At 47.1% G+C, this 20267-nt stretch overlaps 1 protein-coding gene across 12 annotated transcripts in view; it reads right to left on the bottom strand.

Annotated features, from left to right (window-relative positions):
- PACS2 (phosphofurin acidic cluster sorting protein 2) overlaps positions 1 to 20267 on the bottom strand; it is a 76684-nt gene that overhangs the window by 44950 nt on the left and 11467 nt on the right. For all 12 annotated transcript variants that reach the window (XM_085586885.1, XM_085586880.1, XM_085586881.1 and 9 more), the window contains exons 2-3: positions 4469 to 4556; positions 1377 to 1466 (exon numbers count right to left, since the gene is read on the bottom strand). In XM_085586885.1, coding sequence (XP_085443011.1) covers positions 1377 to 1466; positions 4469 to 4556 — 178 coding nt within the window. The remainder of the gene's footprint in view (positions 1 to 1376; positions 1467 to 4468; positions 4557 to 20267) is intronic.

Here is a 20267-nt window from a genome sequence, read left to right as displayed (position 1 = left end):
CAGGCACTAAATTCAGATTGTAGCCGAATTAAGCTGTGGTTGCTAGCTAGAAGTAGCCTTCAGCCATTGTCCAATTAAGCAGCAGTAAAAGTTGCCATAAAAATCCAGCTGTGCCATTTCAAGAATGCTTCCCAGGCATTACTGCATCCAAGACCACCAACCCTTCCTGCAGTCTGAGACCAGTAGCACATCTCTGCTTCAAGCTCACTCACCTCTGCTGAAGACCCAGTGTCACAGACCTCTCCCCTGCTCTGGCTCAATTCCCAGCCCCATCAGGGGAAACAGGGTTAAAGGCAGTGCTCTGCATCCTGCTACAGCATCGCTCTGTGCCCCAGGAAAAAACCCAAAACACCATAATCCAAATGAATTACAAAAAGATCAGCAGACTTGCTCCTTGCTGACACAGGACTGGCAGAGGGAGACCTGGCTTGTTTTATACCTTTGCTCCCAACCATGGGAAAACTGCAGCCACGGGATCTAGGTGTAGATGTTCCTGGCATGCAGCTTGGTTATTCCTGTTCACAAAGGAGGGGATGCAATGCTGCAGTTAACCCAGCCATCTGCTTGGGCAGCTGCAGGGTTATCATCTGTCTGCAATGAAAGCTTACCTGCTTCAGCTCTGCACAGGTCTGAGTAGCAACCAGCCTCACATCATCACCTGAGTCTTTCTCCTCACCAGATCAAAGTCCTGAAGTCAAGATCTAACCCACAGTCACAAAACAAATATAATCCGGGTGTGAATGCTCTTGAGGTCTGTCTGGCTCTGCTCTATGTGTGCAGGATCCTCTCCCTCACTTTCAGCAAGCCAGCCCTCATTTACCTTATTTCCCTACTCAGGAAGTAGCACCAGGGCAGCAGGCTTTGAAGAAAAGAGGAACCAAAAATGCAGTTGTTCCAATTCACAGCTATTCCTGTGACTCCAGAGCTAGGAGTAACTATAAACACACTGCTCCTGCTTCCCCAAATGGTGCCTCCCTCAGCAACTCCAAATCAGGGGCTCACCTGACTCATTCCTACTACAGCCTTCTGTCAGCCTGACACTCCATACCACCCTCGCGGCTGCCATCCTCCACTGCCTGCTCATTAAGAAGGAAACAAAAGCCAAAAAAGAGCCAACTTGCTCTGCTTCAGCTCTTGCCACAGCTGTGCCTTGAAGAGTTCAGCCTGCTAATCCTTCATGTTCCAGGATGCACTGTGGAAGAACACTGAACCAGCACCCTGCTCCAGCCCCTGACGCTGAGAGGCGATTCAGACAAGCTGTGCTGCTGCGCACGAGGCTCTGTGCCTCGGAGCCAGCACACAGCCCTGCTCCCTGCAAGCAGGCCCGAGGGAGCAGCTGTGCAAAGGCAGCCCAGGAGCAGCCGGTCCCAGCCTACCTGCAGCGAGAAGGTCAGTGCCAGCTCCGTCTCCACGTGTCCACTCGGGGGCAACACGATCTCGTGGGACCGCAGGATGCGCTTGGAGCCCTGCAAGGAAACAAAGTCCAGCACTGGGTGAGCTCCCCCGAACCTCTCACATCCCATCCCAGCCCTGTTTACTGCACACCAGGAAACGTTGTCAGGGACTACCACAGAGAAGTGAACGGATGGCTCTGACCTTGTACTTCTGTGAAATATTAATGAGATGAAAGGGAGATATTTGACTAATAAAGATTTGGGCATATTTATTGTCCCTTACTGCAACAATACAGCTTTTGTTCTGCCAAACCCCAGCATTGAAAAGCTGTGAGTCAACCCCCATCCCCGGAGTTGTAGTCTCCTATTTTCACTTCAGCCAATAGGTACAAGGCTCTTCATCTCTTGGGTCTGGAGGCTGCAGCATCATGCTTAAATCTCCGGCGTTAGCCATGACAGGCAGGGTTTTTGTTTTTGTGCACACACCCCTCCCTGGGGAAAATGGGGACTTTAATATGTTTAAACAATTGCCAGTAGCTAGGGATATTAAAGAAAAAATTCACTAAGCATCTCAGTGGAGTCTGGAGATTTAATGTATCACAAGGCAACTCCAAATCAACCCTGTGTGTGGGCTGCCTTATGCTAACAGAGTTACCAGGCTATTTACTGTGTGAGCATTTCATTTCAGGGAATGTTTGAAGGAAAACCAGCAGGAAAACATGACAGACTGCTGCCTAGCAAACCCTTCTGCATTGTTCAAACACAGTGGCAAGTTTCAGAGGTCTCTGGCTCAATGTTCTGCTGAGGCTGCAGATCTGGCTTTATCCAGATGGGCTGATCTCCCAGAAGCACAGAACTGCAGCTCTCAAAAAAGAAGCATCTGGGAAATCAGAGACAGACTACGGGGGGTTGAGGGCAAACACCTCCAAGCTACATCCAAGGGAAAATGTGGTCTGCCCCATCAGCCTCAAAGAGCATCAGGAGATGAGACGGCAGCAGAGCCCCATCTACATCCCCTCCCCCGCAAAGGCACAGCTCAGGCAGCCCCAGCAAAGGCCGTGATCTGCAGCGGTGCCTCAGCCCTGCACAGCTCCAGCTCCTCTCGGGGAAGGCCGAGGTGCCTGAGCTCCAGCAGATCTGACAGCACACAACAGAGCAGAGCCAGGCACCTACGGGCTGCCCCCAGGACAAGCAGCACACGTGCGAGTGAAGCACAGCCAGCCTGGCCAGCGGCAACAGCAGCAGCTGCTCCATTGGTGCAAAGCTCCTAATAGCAGCAATCTTGCTTTACTGGTTACGCAACCAAAATCTAATGAAAGACCAAATATAGTTGCTTTTAAAAGACCGCAGCAGATAAACAGAGCAACGGCTCGGGAAATACAGCTGACAACTCTTTGAACATCTCTGCTCTGGAGGCTGCAAAGAAACATGGGAGACCCAGGTAACATGCTCTCATTAGGTCTGAATTCAGTCATCCTCTCTGGAAGGGCTCTGGTGTCTGACAACTCGTGTGCAATTCCCCAACAAAGGCAGTCATTTGACAGAGACCATGTATTTGGTGATCCAGTACCACCAGCCTCAAACAACAGCCATGTCAGAAACCTGAGTGCTAGCAAATAAAGCATCCCTGGAAAAGCCTGTCAGCATCAACATCATAACCTGCAAGCTCTGAAGGGATTTTTAATAGCAGGGCCTGATGTGGAGAGGACTGCTCAGCTTCCAGTGTCTGAACCCTGCAGCAACACAGACCACAACAGATACACAAAATGGGACTTGAAACTCCCATGTGTTAAAATTCCCTTTGGATCTGTGGTTCTGGGGCAAGCTTTCACCTACAGGAAGTGTAAGCTGCAGTAATCTGGACAGGAAAAGAAGGTCTTGCTCTAATAAAAGCTCCTGAATTCTTCAACCCAAGTCTGGCACTCTCTGGGCATAAATCTGTCTCTGACAAGCCTCAGGTGCTTACAGTGATGCATTCATCATTTAGGAGTACAAACATATGGAAAGCTTTCAGCCTTGATAAGCAGTATCTGACAGCCTGGAAACCCACAGCAGTGCTTCTTCTGAGGTTCCACAAATCCAGGTGTGTGAAGATTTTCTGCTCTCTGCTGTGGGTGCATGAACCCCTTTCAACTTGGAGGGGCACATTTTTATCCCAGTTGGACTACTCAGAGATGAGAGATACCAATTAAATCCTCAGCTATGTGTTTTTCCCTCCTGATTGCACCTTCCAAACTAGATTTTGTGTGCTTTAACACAACCAGCTCTCTACAGGGGTTTGCTTATCTCTTCATTTGAAAAGCAGCAGCTTTTCAGCCCAGTTAATGTTCTACTTATAGGTCTGCTAGGCTTCTCCTCGTTAAGCACTTTAGGGTTTGCAGTGATGGGAGCAGGTGAGCCCAGCTGATGCTGTGATGCACAGTGGAACTGAGGCCCTTTCCTCCCCAGCCTGCCTCCAGGCAGAGTGACCTACATGGAGGCACCTAATTAAATGGCACAAACATCTGCTGTAAAGTGGCTTATTTACCTAGGATGACAACTGTATTTTATGAAAAGCAATTAGTCTGTACAGACACCCTACAAACCCACTGACAAGCTTGGCTACAGACTCGATAGCAGAGCTGCCCAGCAGCAGAGGAAGGCCCAGACTCCTCCAAACCAAGACCCAGTTACCAAGACGTTCAGCCCCAGACTGGTAAATAGAGAACCAGGCTTGGGATTTAGTGCCAGCTCAGGAAGAAAAGGGGACATGTGATCTGCGAAGAGCATTTTTACATGCAGATAAGCTCATGCTGAGACATCAGTGAACAATATTCTTTGCTTACAACTGTGAAATGAGGTAGGAATGTGGGAGAAGGGCCAGAAAAGAGTCTGGGTCAGAAAAGGTCAGAAAAGATCCTTCTCCGCACAGACCCAGAACACCCTGATGGACAGAAAGAAGTCTGTGGATGCAATGTGAAAGCTGAAGAAGTTGAAGAAGTCTGTGGATCCTTTCGTGGAGGTAAAGTGCGGTTTGGGCACCTGCCAGTATTTTTAGTCAAACAACACAATTCTTAGAACTGGGCAGTAATTACCTGCATTTTGACAGCAATGACCCCAGAAATAAGCTCCTTATCCAATTCCTTTAAGACTACCAGTTTCTTTAATGTCAAGCTGCACAACCTGCAAACAGGAACAGAAGAGAAACAGTTACAATCATATCCGAAAAAGAAAAAGCTCTGATCAGCTTTTACACACAGCAGTATCCCAGTTTGAGGGAGAACAGGCTCCAGACACAAGCCCCACAAGCCCTTGTATCAGACAAAGACAGCAGAAATATATGAGGCTTCCTTGGCTTCTCAAAACTGAATTTCCCCAACCTTTGATAAATACAAGGAGGTGGACAGGAGGTGCATCTGTCTCTGATACAGACCCATGGCCACACAAGAGCCTCAGACAGCACTGGCCTCCACTGACCACAGCCTGGGAATCCTTGCTTTGAGTCAGACCAAAAGCTTCAGGGTCAGAGGAATTAAATTCCAGCAATATGAAAGCATAGGGTCAATCTAATTTTAAACTTGACTACAAGGCTTTCCTAGATTGTTGGCTTTTTCAGTTTCAGACTCCTGGCTCCCAAAGATCTTGCTCCCACCTCTTCTTGTCAACCCACACATTCTTCTCTTCACCCCCAAACAAAAGTGCTATCAAGTGGCTCAAGGCAAGGGAGTGGGGGGGAGAGAAAAAGGAAAGAGAAAGGAGAGGACCCAAGTGGTGCCCTCTGGCCCTGGTGTTCACGTGCCACACATATGCAAGTAAATCACATTCTTCACCCAGGCAATGCTACATTGTTCTGGTTAAAGCTGTTTGCACTTCTGCCTCCCAGCACAGGGAGCTTGGGAGAAAATGGAATTCGGCCTCTGCAGCCCAGTTCAGGCTCTAAGTAATGGCACATGGCATTGGTGCTGTCACAGTTTCACAGAAGTTACCACCAGCTGGGGGACTTAAGAAGGCATACCCACAAACAAACTTCAGGCAAAGATAAACCTGAAGCCAAGACAGCTCAGTTTAATGATAGTAGAGGCCAGAGAAAGTTGCTGGGCAGGCTGTAGTGACTAGACATCATCTGTCACACTGGCCAGAAGCCAGCACTGCCTTTGTGACAGGTCCTTACTCCATGGCATGGGCATCTCTGGCCTCTGGCATGGAATGTTAGCAGGCATCAGCATTGCTCTTCTCAAACCCACTGCTGAGCTCTTTCTCCCAGATCAAGTGTAACATCAGGGCTGCTCACAGAGGCGTGAAGTCCAGCAGTAGATGGGAATCAAAGAAGAGCTGATGCTGGATTTTGGCACAAGTGCCACTGGCTGAAGCCTGCACTTGAACTACAGTACTTCACACTGGTGCCAGGTGCCTGACAATGCAGCACTGCAAGGCTGACTTGGACCTCCCAACACCTTTTCCACTCATTTGCTGCAATGCCTGAGGGTACACTGGATGAACTTGGGTCCAAAACAGCAGGAGAGATGCAGATAAAAGCTAAAGGGATTGGGGGCAGATGTTGAAGTAAGTACTGCTGGTCTCATCCTGAAGCACCCGGGGCTCTGCTGAACTCTGGTCTCTCACACAGGGCCAGCAGCAGGGAAGAGCCAGTCTTATGGTCTACACTCCAGCATCTCTCCAAACATGTCCACTCCAGCCCCTTCTCCACTTCAGCCCATGCCATCTGGTCTCCCTCCTCATTTGCAAAGCTCTTGTTCCTGCTAAAACCCCCCAAAAACAAGAGAAAGAGAGAACTACAACTCTCTCCTTTGCAGAGCTCTGCATTGCAAGACAGCACAACCAGACACGCTGCAGAAATTACAAAGAGGTAGAAAAACCAGGACAGCCTGGGCCTCTGTCCCCTCCTGTCCCCCTGTTAGCAGCTGTGTGCACTGGGACTCAGGTAAAGCTGCATCTCTCAGCCTGGAGCATGGGAGAGGGTGTTGGCTTTTCCTCTGCATCCCAAATGAAACAGCAGGCACAGACAGACACACGTGGCTGCTGCGGTAAAGCAGCAGCAGCAGGGCCAGGATCTAGAGGAAAGAGGCTGTGAAGCCATTTGTTTTCTTTGTAACGCTGTAACTGGAGGACAATTGTGCTCAGCTTGCCAAAACCCACAGAGCTCCGGCTAGTCAGGTGCTGAGAGCAGAGGTAGGACAACACACTGGCATTGTCTCAGCTGACAGGCAAGGAACAAAGGCCTTTTCTCTCCAGCTCCGAGCTCGAGGATGGAAAAGGTACGGGAAGAAACAATGGTGTTCTCAGCACACAGAGCAGAGCACAAGGAGGGCGTTCTGTTCTCCACTGGGCATTCCTTCAATTCATCATTTATGAGCTTTGATCAAACCCTGTGGAGCACTTGCTGCTTGGGAAAAAAAAATTAAAAAATTAAAAGCCTCCCTTACAGTGATCAGAAAAACAAAAGCAGTTTAAAAAGACATGGGACACATCTGCTTTCTTCATCCCTCATTGCTGGGCTGCTGGTACTAAAAGGCACTTCACACAAAAAACAATGGAATGTTTATCCTTTCCATCTGCGGGGGGCAGGGTGTGTGGGAGATGCATAAAACTCAGTTTAAATCCCATCAAATCACTCTTACCCTCAACACACTATTTCAGTCTAAATTGGCAGCTTACATATTAAAGCAATCTTCAGAACATGTAGCAGAAAGGGGCCATACCTTACTCAAACCACAAGGAAAAGGCACATGCCGAGTGTGCCCCTGCCAGCAGCATAAGGATTTTGAACTACTCACGGGCACAGCAAGGATCTGTGTGCCATAACTGCCTCTGATAACAGTGCACTTATCTTTCGCCAAGGTTTTACTGTACTCCCATCAAGTCTCACGGGTCAAAACAGGCATCAGCCTCACAAGCCACTTCTATCAACAAGCCTGTTAGGTTGAACACTGGTAAGTAAAACAGGACAGACAGAGGTGGAGCTGGAAAGACATGGAGAAAGAACAAGGCTACATTTGGAAGCGTCTGATACATATAGATATTATCTCTCTGAACACAGAGAAAATAACCTAGCACACACAAGAGGAACTGAGGGAGCCTCATGTCTGGAGCTGAAAGGACCTGAAGTATTTTGAAAGCCTGGGACTGCAATTCAGGAAGTGCAGAAAAATCCTGTCTTTGCATGTTTCAGCAGTGACCTACAGTTGCACAAGGAGAGTTCAGTTAGCAAAAGCACTGTTAGCTGAAGCAGACTTAAATAAGGACAATGGAAATTTGAGAGCCAGTATTTCCACCCTTCATTGAAGGGTCCTAGCTGATCTCCCTTCCAGGAGTTCAGCTGCATCCCAAACAGCAGCAGGAGCCACTGTCTCCAGTCACTCACATGCCCACATGGCAAGCAGGCACAAGGTACTTGCCTGGTCCTGTTCTCAGGTCAACAAATAATGAGACATCTTAATGCTACAATAAAACTCCATCTTTTTTACATCACTGCTGCAATAATGGAGTTTTGAAGAGAAACTTCGACCTGACCCAATGAGATCAACTTGCAAGTTGTGCTGAGCAGCTTCATCACAAGCCCTTTGCTTAAGGAGGCAGCTTTCTGCAAGGAACAGTTTGGTAACTGAGATGCAGTGAACTTGTCCAGAACAACCAAATAAAGTGTCACATTATTTACTCACTGGATGTTTTGCTTTTGCATCCCTCTGAGTAGGAAGATCAGGAAAATAAGTACCCTCCAAGAAAAAGTCTGCCTTGCTGAATTAAATGTCTGTTTCTCCACAGGGAGCACAGTAATTGCACCGAGACCTCGTTCACGCAGAGACAGTCGAATCAACAGGAAGGAAAAATTAAAAATTAAAGACCTGCATTTTAATTAAACCCCACAGAAGTAGAGAATAATAACAGGATGCACCCACATTTACAGGGGACTCCAAGTACAAGATGGGAGGTGGGGCAGGAAGATTGTAGTACACAGATACCCTTTGTCCAGGATAAGAGATGTGAAGAACTGTTCCTAGAGAAAGTGTTTCGTGCCAGGAGCAGTCTCCTCTGAGGTCTGAAAACCTCAATCAGCCGATGGCTATAAGGAAGGAATTGGTTTCCGTTTGGCCACTGGACAGATTCACCTCATTCAAGTTCTTTCAGCATTTCAGGACAGCAAGCAGCCTCCTAGCCCGGTGCTTTCAACGTTCATGTTGAGTGTTTTGCTTCAAGCCGACACTTTACACCCACATCAGTCCCAAAATAAACCACAAGCCACTCGAAGGAGAACTGGAGGGAGACACCCACCTACACATGCTTGCCCAGACAAACAGAGCCATTCTGCACATAGCTACGGGGGTGTCTGTACAGGAGAGGCCCAAGCCAAGAGCCCTGCACAGAATTTTGGGGAGACAGCTGCTTCAGGAAGGTATGGATGACTGCAGCACACCAAGAGCCAGCTGCACCAGCAGCTTCTCAGGAAGAAAAGAACAGCACATGGACAAACCTGTTGCTGCACTTACATGCCAAAGGCAGGGCTCTGTATTGGCATAGGAGCTAACTAGGAGAGAAAGCAGGGCAGAAGTACTGTCCTTTGATGACACTGACACATCAGATTTGGGCTCTGGGTAAGGTTACCAGTAGGAGCCTCAGGAAAATGCTTCCTCACTTTCCAAAGCTTATTGAGACAACTCCCTCAATGTGATTTAATCCTGGTCACATTGCCAGGGAAGCTCCCAGGCAAGGTGAAATCAAAAGAGGAGGCAGAGGTCAGGCATCCCAGTTCCTGTCATGACAGAAACATAACCTGAGTAACCTGCAAAGAAACCTAATATCCTTCATTCACATGTCCCACTAAGCTGACCTTTAATCAGCTGTTCTGCTATAGATCCATTTGAGTAAGGTTTAAGCAGCCAGGAAACAATGCAGAGCTAGTATTTTCATTGTTCTTGTTCTCAAGGATCTTGAAATCCTCTTCCCAGCATTCACACAGAGAATTAAGCTCTTAAGATTCTGGAGACTAAGATCTATAGAAATGCTGGAGCAAGCAGGTCTTGTTCAGCCAGGTAGGAGGATGGCAGCTTATTTTACACAACAGGTTCTACATAGGACCTCACAAGGACACACAGGTACAGCCAGACACTATCCTTTTATAGCTGAAATACTGTCCTGCTTACTTCAAATAAATTACATATATGCCTACTCCAAACTGAGCAAGCAAAAGGGGGTGGACGTGTTAAAATTTTGCAGATCTGCAAAATTTTTACAAGATCCTAGAACTCCGCATGGGCACATTTGCTACTTGAAGTTAACACGACCAAGTAGTAAAGCACATCTGAGCTTAGATACTCTAATCCAATGTAACAATTGGAAAATGCTGAGAGATGTCTTCCTTCAGTCGGTAAAGACACTGCTGGCTGGCTCTAGGGGACTCACCAAGGGCACAAAAGGATAAGGGTCCCTGCAAGCCAAATAACCCTGACTCAAAAATCAGAGTTAACATATTCCATTGACACATCTCATTTCTTAGTGTTTCAGTAATTTGGGAAGGAAAGGGCACTGCTGAGACACAGCAGTGCTGGTGGAACACACAGGTGTTACAGTCAAACCTCACAGCTCCACACACTCTTCAGGGAGCCAAGCAGAATTTCTTGTGGCAGTTGTGTCACACACAACTGTTCTGACTACCTGGCCAAGATGTGACATGTTCCAAGTCACACCTGCAGGAAATCAGCCTTTCTGACACCAACTGCTCACCTCCAGCTACATGCTCTGAACTGGGCTACTGAGCAGCAGCTTTCTCACCCTTAAGGAAATTGTCTCAGCAAGTGCAGGGGTAGCTCTTCACACATACAGGGGTAGCTCTTCACACATCTGCTGGCCTCAGTTGGATCTTAGTTCCTGCACACATTGTTATACATTGGTTTCTTACTCTTCAATTTGATGATTTCAAATCCTTTTACAGGGTGACTTAAAGGAAGGAAAAAACCCAACCACTGACAAAACAGGGATTAAACCTGTTTCTCACACAGGCTACAGAGCATAAAGGAGCCGGTCAAACTCATCTACATGTTCGCAACATGCTGCCCGCAAAGCCAGGCACACACACAAATGTAGTTAAATACATTTCTCCTGGTTTGCCTCTTCCAAACCAAGCATCCACAACAACAGGACTGCACACCATCCTGATACCAAAGTGAGCATCAGTGAAAGTGCCTGTGGTACTGGTGAATTAGGTTTGATCAATGTTTTCAAAGTTTTGAGGCAGCAGGAGGACACTTTATTAGCTTTAAATAATAAAGTCAGCAAATAACGAAAAGCTGATTCATGCTTAAGGCTCCTTTGACAGACATCAGGATGACATTTTCTATATTACAGATGACACAAACACATTTGGTATTTGTTGTATTCATTCAGTAGTAGCTGGAGCGGCCAGAGGCACCACCAAGAATGGAGATGGAGGCAGACCAGGCACAGCCACATCCATCAGACCAAAGGCTTGTGGCAGCTGTGGGTCTCACAAGCTTGCAGGAGACACCCACGGACTGCAGTAGAGCCCAGAAATGCCAATCTCCCATTTGAGAACCTACTGAGCTCTGCCAAAACACCACTGTCAGGGAGGGGGAGCCTTTAGAAATGGCTGGACAAGCCATTTCTGTAGCTAGGGCCTCATTTCTCAGCTAGTCAGCAACAAAGCAAAGGCACAACCCACAAAGTTTATGTGAGCCAGCCGGGGTGGAGAGCAGCTCCCACCAAACGCCTCACACACTGGCAAAAAAGCAGATACACAAATGAGCAAACGAATCACGCCCTAGACCGAAAGGAGATTCAAAAAACCAAATCAGGGGGTGGGGAATGAAGAGGAGAGACCTTGGCAGCCGGAACAAACCCAGCAGCCCTCCAATCCCTGGCTCGCACTTGAGTGCCTTCCTTACGAAACCTGCCCCAGCAGTGCCTGTCACACAGCAGGCTGACCACCGGGATTGCCTATTCCAGGCATGCTACAGAGCACTCCCTGCCTGCCCACAGCCCTTCCACTGGCTCTGAAGCCCTCCAGGACTAGCAGGAGCCACGTGAAGTCGCCAGCAGCTGAGAAGGACGGTCAGAGCTCAAGGCTTGCTGCTATGTCCCAAGTGCCTGACAGCGTGGAGCAGCACATCTGCCTGGGTGTGCAGCAGCATCCCAAGCTGCCAGTGCTGCAGGAACAAACCAACACCCAGCCTTCCAGCACACACAAGGACCTCATAAATCGGGAAAGCTGGACAGGACAGAATGCACATCCAACCAATATGATTAATGCAACGTTCTCCCCTTTATTAGTGAGAAGATGGCAGTTTTTATACACTTCTATATAGTTTACAGTTTAAAAAGGCACTCTGATTGGCACACTAACATTGTTTACCTTTGCCTTAAGGTGGTCAGGCTTTTCACACTGCAGCTCTACTCTAATTTACGCTCGGATAGCTCATTACTTTGTAGTTACCTTAACATAATTTCTAACTGCGCCACAACTGAATTCTCACTGCATCAAAGGCTTCTAGGCCCCATCAAGGCCGCTTATCAGAGCCTAGTCGAAGTGGGTAGCTCAATTCTCACTCCAGACATAAATCATGCTCTCTGTCTCTCAGAAATTCTGTAACACCCTGGGAATCCTCCCTATGGCAGCCAGGTCTGCTACGGGCACCGTCAGCGAGATGAAAGGGCTAAACAAAGTGCCTCAAGGCACAGGTCTTCTCCAGCATCTGCCTTGCCCGGATAACCCTCACTCTCCTCCCCTGTCCACACCTCAACCCTGAGCACAGCATCCCCAAGCATGGCAGCAGCAGAGGGCTTCGAGGGGGAACATCTCCACAGCAACTGCGGCTGTCACAGCCGCACGTCACCGACTTCTCCGCAGCCGTGAGGAGCAGAGCGGCTCCCCCGACACAGGCTCGCTCCCCCCGGACAGCCTGACGGCACAGCCTCCCTCAGCGCCGCGGCGAGAACGCTGCCCTCCGGACCAGCCCTGCCCCAGCAGCTCCGCTCCCCGGGCCGCAGGGGCGGCAGCGCAGCCAGATTCAGAGCGAAGCCCTGCATCAGCCAGGCTGGTTTAGTATTTAGGATTTTCCTTTCGACAGCAGGAAGCACAGGTCTCCAAGTATTCTTGCACTCAACTACTTTCAAAATGCCTGGTGTCATTCTGGTTTTTGTTCCCACTGCTGAGCAGCCCACAGCAAGGGCCCACTGTGCTCTGCGCGCTCCTGCTCCCCCCACCTGCTACCCTGGGCAGACGGCACAGTCCCAGTCACAGCACATCGTCCCCAAGGCCTACAAATCTTTAGAGAAAAAGGATTCTGCCTCAATCATTCTGATTTCCCCCTTTGTAAATCAGCCATCAAGAGGAAAAAATGATGCCAAGAGAAGCCTGGACTTCAGGCTCATGTCAGAAGAGCTTGTAAAGAAGGCTCAGTTCTGCTCGGGTTATCTGTCACTGTAATCTCTTCAGCAGAAGAAAGTAGGACTAGGAAGCCTCCAGCTAGGAAAGCAGTCAAGGAAAAACAGATGGCTTCTTGGTGTAGCCAAAGCTGATCCTGCTCTCAGGGCATGAACAGTGTGCCATCTCTCTGCCTGATTTCTCTCCACTTTGAACAGCTCCCACAACATCACCTGACACAGAGGTGAGCTGAACAACCTGTCACCCCAGAGACCAGACTGGCTCACACCATGGGTCACATCAAACTACTTCTCACTCAGTCATCCAAGAACAATTCCAAGCTCACTAGCAAGTCAGGCACATGGCCCTCCCACTCAAAGCCAAGATCCTGATGTCATGCAATTCTTAAGACTTGGTGCTTATTTGGAAGACAACCACATTACACTATTTCAAATAAACAGACTGTCTGAAAACTGGTGTAAGAATTTTTTTAAATGAAATTTTGGGGATGGATTTTATGGTTGGTTTTAAACTTGATTTTTCCTTTGCTGACCCATCTGAATCCAAGACAAGAAAGCCAGGACAGGTGGACCATTCCTAACTACTTTCTGTAACCTTGATTTAAACCAGCTGTATCAAGTACCAGTGAAGAGGCTTTTGTTTGTGAACTTTGCCATGTGGCCCAACATATACAAGCTGGGAGAACCACACAGCCAAAATTTAGACCCCAAAATTCTGTTTTTTTCTTTACTGAGAACTCAGTGTCCTGTAAGAGTAAAGACAGAGTAGCTAGCAGCAGTGAAAACCATTGTGAACGTTGATGGTACGTTTGGTATTAGCCAGCACAGCAATCAAATATGCAAAGCATGTTGCCGGCAGGCTTGCTTTCAGGCTAGGAGAACATTTCACAGGTCCCAATGCCATTCCCATTGCAGCGAGCCTGCCACGCTGGCCTTTTAGACAGGCTTGTGCAGCCAGCCACCCCAACACCTCTCAGAGTCAATGGTATACACTATTCCTTCAATTGCCTCAGGTTTAATGCTGCCTCCCTTCTCCCCTGACTCCAGAGATTAATGGTCTGACAATCAAAGAGGTATCAAAATTAGTCTGAAGTTTCAAACATAATTGTTTTGCACAATTCTCATTGTGCCTAAAATACAGGAGAACTATTTAGCACCCCAAAATATGATTTCTCTCCAGCGTGCAAAAATACAGAACTAGCAATCTGAACTACAGGGAAGGAGGCAGGAGAACTGAAACTCTAAACCCCAATGTCTTCAACAACAGATCAAGAAGGAAGGCTAGGAGAAACACCAGCTCCACAAAGAGCAATTTCTAAAATTGCTACAGCTGTACCAAACACCCTCTGTAATGCTCACAGCACTTCAGCTGTGCACTCTGACCTCTGAGCCTCACAGATCTGCCTCACCTGTGCACAGGTGCTTTCACTGTGGGACTGCAACACTAGCAACCCATTTGTTCTCTGGCCACACCTCAAAGGATATTCCCAAATCAAACATATTAAAACAGAAAAGAAAAGTGGTTCTTTCCCAGAAGCGTTTATGTGAACAGTGCTGGTTTTTACATGGCAACTACACACAGCTGACAAAGCAGCCTCCATCAGCACTAAATATAATTCACAAAGAACTCTAAATCCTGCCACTAAAGCTGGGACAATCAGCATTAAACTTGCTGAACAATGATGAACAGCCCTCAAACTGGAACAAAACACTGAGGGTAAAGGAGCTGAAAGGTACTGTCCCCTTGCAGATTTGTCTCCCCAGAAAGGAAAGGGCAAATTGAGAGGAGCTTTGCAATATTAACAGTCGTCAAAAAAGGTCTGAAAATGCCAAAGCATTCAGCACTCCTTGCAAGGAAATGCCTCTTATGGAAGCTACATTGTGCTCCAGCACATATCCCTTGCATTTTTTCCATCAAATATTCTGGGCAGCACTTGCTCATTTGCACACTGTCTGCTCAGAAGAGCACAGATAAGCTGGGAAGGAATTCACCAGAGAACAGAAATAAGGAATCTAGCGAGAGTCTAAAAGCCAAACAGCTGAACACATTACCCCAGCTGATGCAAGAATGAGATGGCTGAAGTGAAACTACCAGCACTGCTGTCAGGGATGGAACTTCAGCAGTAACCAGAAGCAGTAATTTAACTTCCAAAACCAGCTGTACTGGACTGAAAAGGCTCACAGAGGGTGCAGTGCCCAGCCTGCTGCCAAGCACAACATGAGCTCTCCAAATACAGCCCTGAAAGCTGCAGAACTCACCAAAAGTGCACAAATGAACAGAAACTGGGATCTCTTGTAGGCTTTAAAGCTGACCCGTGGGGGTGACCTTACACTGAAGCATCAGCAGATTTTGTACTGGCAAAGACTGCAAGAAACACCCTTCCCATCCCCTGAGTGGGGAGGCACCTGCAACACCAGGCCAACCTCATGGCCTGCAGGACAGCCAGGACATGCACTTCCAGCTGCTTTCCAGATAGCTCTGATTATCAGACCACTTCTGATCCCCTCTCAGTAAGAGCGGCTTCATTTAAGAAAAATCTCCTCTCCAGGTGATCTCAAAATGTCTCTCAACAAAACCTGAAAAATGCCTTCCCCCACAGTACAGCCCTTTATATCTAAATATACCCTGTGTGCTCTAGTTTAAAGAATCACTACTAAAAAAGAAAGCTTCTTTGGAAATAACTCAGCGAAAGGTTTTGTTTATTTTCTTGTCTATAGAAGCCGCTCATGACTGAGATTTCTCATGAAAAAGGGAGAAAACCTGTCAACTCAGACTTTGTTTACATTTTTTTCTGAAAGCTAACATCACCTTTAAATTTATCAGGGAAAGAAGCAACCGCAATTTTTACTAAAGAAGTACAGAAGAATCCCAGTGCCAAACACTTGCAGTGGCAGGCAGAATACAGTGGTTTACTCCAGAAAAATATTTGCATTTCCTTAATACTTTCAACCTCTACAGCAGCCATGGGAAGTTGAGCTGGCAAGCAGAGATTCAATATTATTTCGAGATTACAGTTCTTCAGCATTATTGCCAGTGATATTTCATTCCTGAAAGCAATAAGGGAGCAGCAAAGCAAACCAAGTGCCTGAACCTGCTTGTTCAATTTGCCAAGAATATTTATTAAAACATCAGTGTGACCGGTGTAAGCAGCAAAACAGCAGACATTGAAAGACACAGGGTGCTCCAAGATGCTCAGAGCTTGTTCCAGACTCCTGTAGGATTTTTTTACTGTTGAATGCAAGCAATAAAACAAAAAGCAATTTATAACAATCATAATCCATTCAGTCCCCAGAACCTTTCATCAGGCCTGCGAGTTCCCACTGAAACTGGATTTATCAAGATAAACTGGAGATGCTCTACAAAATAAGCAGACCGAGGTAAATGAGGCATGAACAAGCCAAGTTTGAATGAAAGGCTGCTCTTCTCCAGCAGGATATTAACGTTCACTGCAGGGAGGGATTACCAAGAAGCCCATGCAGGAAAAAGATAGTTACTCCATTTGTGAACAGGATCACACCATCAGATCATTCATGGAGACCGAACTCCACAGCCAGACCAGTCTCAGCCCCCTGAAAACATTCTCCTCTAATGCCTTTGCTGATGCAATCAGCTAATGCTAACATGACAGCGATGCTAAGAGCAAGGAATAGATATCACCATCATTTTGTGGTAGTGCTCGTGGATGAGGCACATCTGGAACTAGGCACACTTACTCAGGCTGTCAGAGAGCATTTCCATCATAGAAACAGCTGAGGATCATCAGCAGGGATGAGACAAGTCCAAGTACCACAACATCAGGATGGGATTTATCCTTGATTTTATGCTGTCCTCACTCAGAGGACCACTCAACATCTGATTTTCACCACGTGACTATAGGTAATACCAAGCACATCAACCTTTGTATCAGTCTATGCCTAATCATATAAAATAAATGTATTTATGTACATTATATGTTTACAGCACAATCCTGGTGAGCCCAGCCTCTCTAGAGCACCAGTGCAGATCTTCTACCACTTCCAGGGTATTTATTTTGAGCCTTTGATTTCCATCCCTATGAAGCAGAGCTCTGCTCACAGAAAAAAACCTTGAAACTGGCTGAAGGGAAATACTGGAACTGAAGTAGTAGTAGTGGTGGTACGACCATTTCACTAAGACATGGTGTGTTATGTATATAATTTGTCAAGTAATCACACATAAATGTTCATCTAATTACAAATCACCAAGCCATTATCTGTTTTCACACCTGAATCAGCAAGAACACTGCAGACACAGATGATGCCCCATGACTGATCCTCAGTGGAGTCCTGTTTGCAGATGTACCACCTCAAACACGGATTAGCTTCCACTTAGAACAGGTCCTCTTGGAGAGCTAATAGAGAGTGAATTCACTCACTGGAGAACAGCTCAAAGTTACTCATGCAATAGCTTGGAAAATGTGGTGATAATTTTGGAACCAAGATAGGCCCAGGAGACTTAGCAGGAGCAGCAGCAGTCTGCTGGCAGAGGATAGAACAGAGAAACAAAGGCTAGAGGAGCCTCAATTCACTGTTCAAGAGTCAGGAACTGTGGGAGACAAGATAAAAAGTTTAGTTCCAGAGATTAGAGAATTGTTTACATTAAACTACACCGAATTCTGCCACTAAACTGATTCAAGCCTTCTGAGCTGTCCTAGATACCGATAAATCATTTCACCTCATTGATAAACAGATGCTGGATCTTGGTATGTTTGAGATTCAGGCAGCCCCACACCAAATCCTGGCAGCACTGGGCCATTGTGACTGTAACAGGACACTGCATGCCTGCAGCTTCCACTCCCCGGGCTTTGTCACACTCCAGGAAAAGCAAGGAATCACAAAAGAATTTGAGGGACCCAAAGAGGGAAAGAGAGCTGCAAAAATTCTCCATTCAGTGGGATAGCAGAGGAAAGCTGCAGCATGTAGCATTTTTCTAACTTTTGTCTTTTATCATACTCCAGCTGTCATATGATTTCCACAATACAGTGTGGGGAGAGCAAAGGAAAACTCAGCTACATCCCCTTTTCTCAGGGACACATCTAACATATTTCCCCAGCAGAGATCTTCCCTGCTCCAGATACTTCCTATCTGCACTCAGAAGTAGCAAGTGGTCAACACATTCTCACAGATTGGTAAAAATCAAAGTCAAGTCAACAAAATCCTTTTTGTTACTGCGCTCTGATGGCTACTGAAGCTGCCAGCCTGGTCAGAGAGATGCTTTAACGATGAAGGATCAATTTTAAAATGTATTTTCAGCTGTGCATATTTCACTTCAATCGCTCAATTGTGAATTATACCTCAGCAAGCCCTTGAAGAAAAGAGGTGGGCTGTCAGGGCTATGCGAAGGGGGAGAGAAAAGAAAGGAATTCCTACCAAACAAAAGAGCTCCAAGAAACTGATACAACTTTGCTGGAAGCTATTCCCAGCCCACTCAACATTTTTTTCTGTATACAGACATTCCAGAATCCCAACAAGGGGCATTTTTCCCAGCTAAAATACGAACCATCAGCAAATCCGACCACCACCAGAGAGAAAGACAACCTGGTGGATGCAAAGCAAAGCACAGTGAAGTAATCTTAGAGTTGTGTAAATCCAAGAGCCAAGAGGCACCTTTGAGAGCTCACAGTGGTGGCAGCCTCACAAAAGCACCTGCCCAGGGCCCAGCACGCTGCTTGGCAAAGCAAGAGTCCTGTCTGCTCTCCTGACAAGAGCTGTTTACATAAGATAGGAGCACACAAAATACAAAGCACCTTTCCAGGCCGCCCCAGAAGGCTTGTGAAAAACAGTACAACTTCACTGATGTTCACCAGGCCATTTTACTGTCTGTTCTGCATTGCTTTTGGAACTGAAAGCCTCAGCAGGGGCCAGTGGCAATGCTGAGAGAGGCCAGGGCAGAAGGAAATACTAGAGAACACTGGAGGCAGCACATGGTTGGGACATGGGTAGGATTGGGCTAAACCTACCCACAACCCAGCTCTGGACCAGATCCTGTACTCCAGCACCTGGGTGCAACTGTTTTCTTAATCCAGAGATCCCCTGGATCCCAAGTGGTGTGCAAAGGCGGAAACACCAGCCATCAGGCTACTGGAACCTGCAGGAGAGCAGTGGTGCCAAGCACACCTAAGCATGCAAACCCAGACAAGGCAGATGCATGGTCCAAATGCATCAGCACGTGTGAGGAGAGCTGAGCACTTTGCTCTCCAACATGCACAGCAAGGAGCCAGCAGCAGAAAGCTGGCCCTGAATGCAGGTGCAGCAGAAACACAAACAGCCACTCGGACATTTAGGTTATGATCCTGGAACAAGGAAACAATTGAATGAACAATAAAAGCTTATTACAAATGTTTTTTAAAAGACACCCAGCAGGACGTCCCATTTAGGTGTCAGAAAAACAGGAGCATGCTGACTGAAGGCTGAACTGAGAAAATCCAGCTCTGAAATCTCTTCTCCCTGGAAAAAGCTCCATGTGTTTGCTTGTACTAAGCACTACCCAGGCTTCTGATCCTCAGGCACATCCCCGTGGGCCAAAGGTAAGGGGCCACCAAAATTTTGTCTTAGTGAGCAGCTTTACACTTCAGCTGCTGAATGCTACATGTTGGGAGGAAAAAATCCTCTGATTTGCTTTGGTATCTGAAAGTGGCTGCCTCAGATCCTCACTGGGACTGAACATGAACAGGCAAAGCTTATCCAAGTACCTGGAGACACTCAAAGTCTATTTGTGAAGCAAGGACAAAGTCTACACTAATGGTCTTCAGCGCTATTAAGCAAAATAAAGTAGAATCATGGCAGACAGAAAATACCAATCTCCCCAGCCTGAAAGAAATTGGAGCACCTTGAATTCTGGCACACTCTCAGGCACAGCATAGGGAAGAGGTAGAAGAGCAAATAAAAGGGAGTTCAGCCCCTAACAAGCCACTAGCAACATGAAATATATATGATCCAGTTCTTGCAGTTCTCAGCTTTCCTTGCAAATCCTTCATTTTGAGGCAGTGGGTGCAACTTGATCGGGAAAGCAGCATATCATCTTTCTACCACTGAGAAAGCACGCAGATATATTTTCATTAAAGAGGTGGTTTTGGAAGGATCCTTTTGATGCTGGAAACTGCCCATCTGAGAGGAAGAGATCACAGGGGAAAGGCTGCAGGACAGCCCCAAGAAACTCAGAGCAAACCTGCAAACTGTAAACCAGCAGGCAGACGGAAGAGCGGAAATGGGAGGAGAGCAGGATTAGAAGTGCTATAGATTTATGATAAGTGATGCTCTAACAATAGCTTTCTTTTAAAAAGGAAGCTCTTCCTGCTGTAGTTAATCTAGTTAAGCCTGCCCATACTTTCATGCACTGGGGAAGGACTGCATACAGACAGGCAACTCCTCAAGTCAAGTAAAACCACCCACTTCAAAACTCACAGGTTACCTACCCAGTAACATGGACTATGGCAGAGGGGAAAGAGTTGCTCCCCTCAG

This window comes from Lonchura striata, chromosome 8 (assembly GCF_050655825.1).
Source record: "Lonchura striata isolate lonStrDom1 chromosome 8, ASM5065582v1, whole genome shotgun sequence".
Lineage (NCBI taxonomy): Eukaryota > Metazoa > Chordata > Aves > Passeriformes > Estrildidae > Lonchura > Lonchura striata.
Note: the sequence above shows the minus strand (reverse complement) of the source record. Positions and strands in the feature narration are given on the sequence as shown.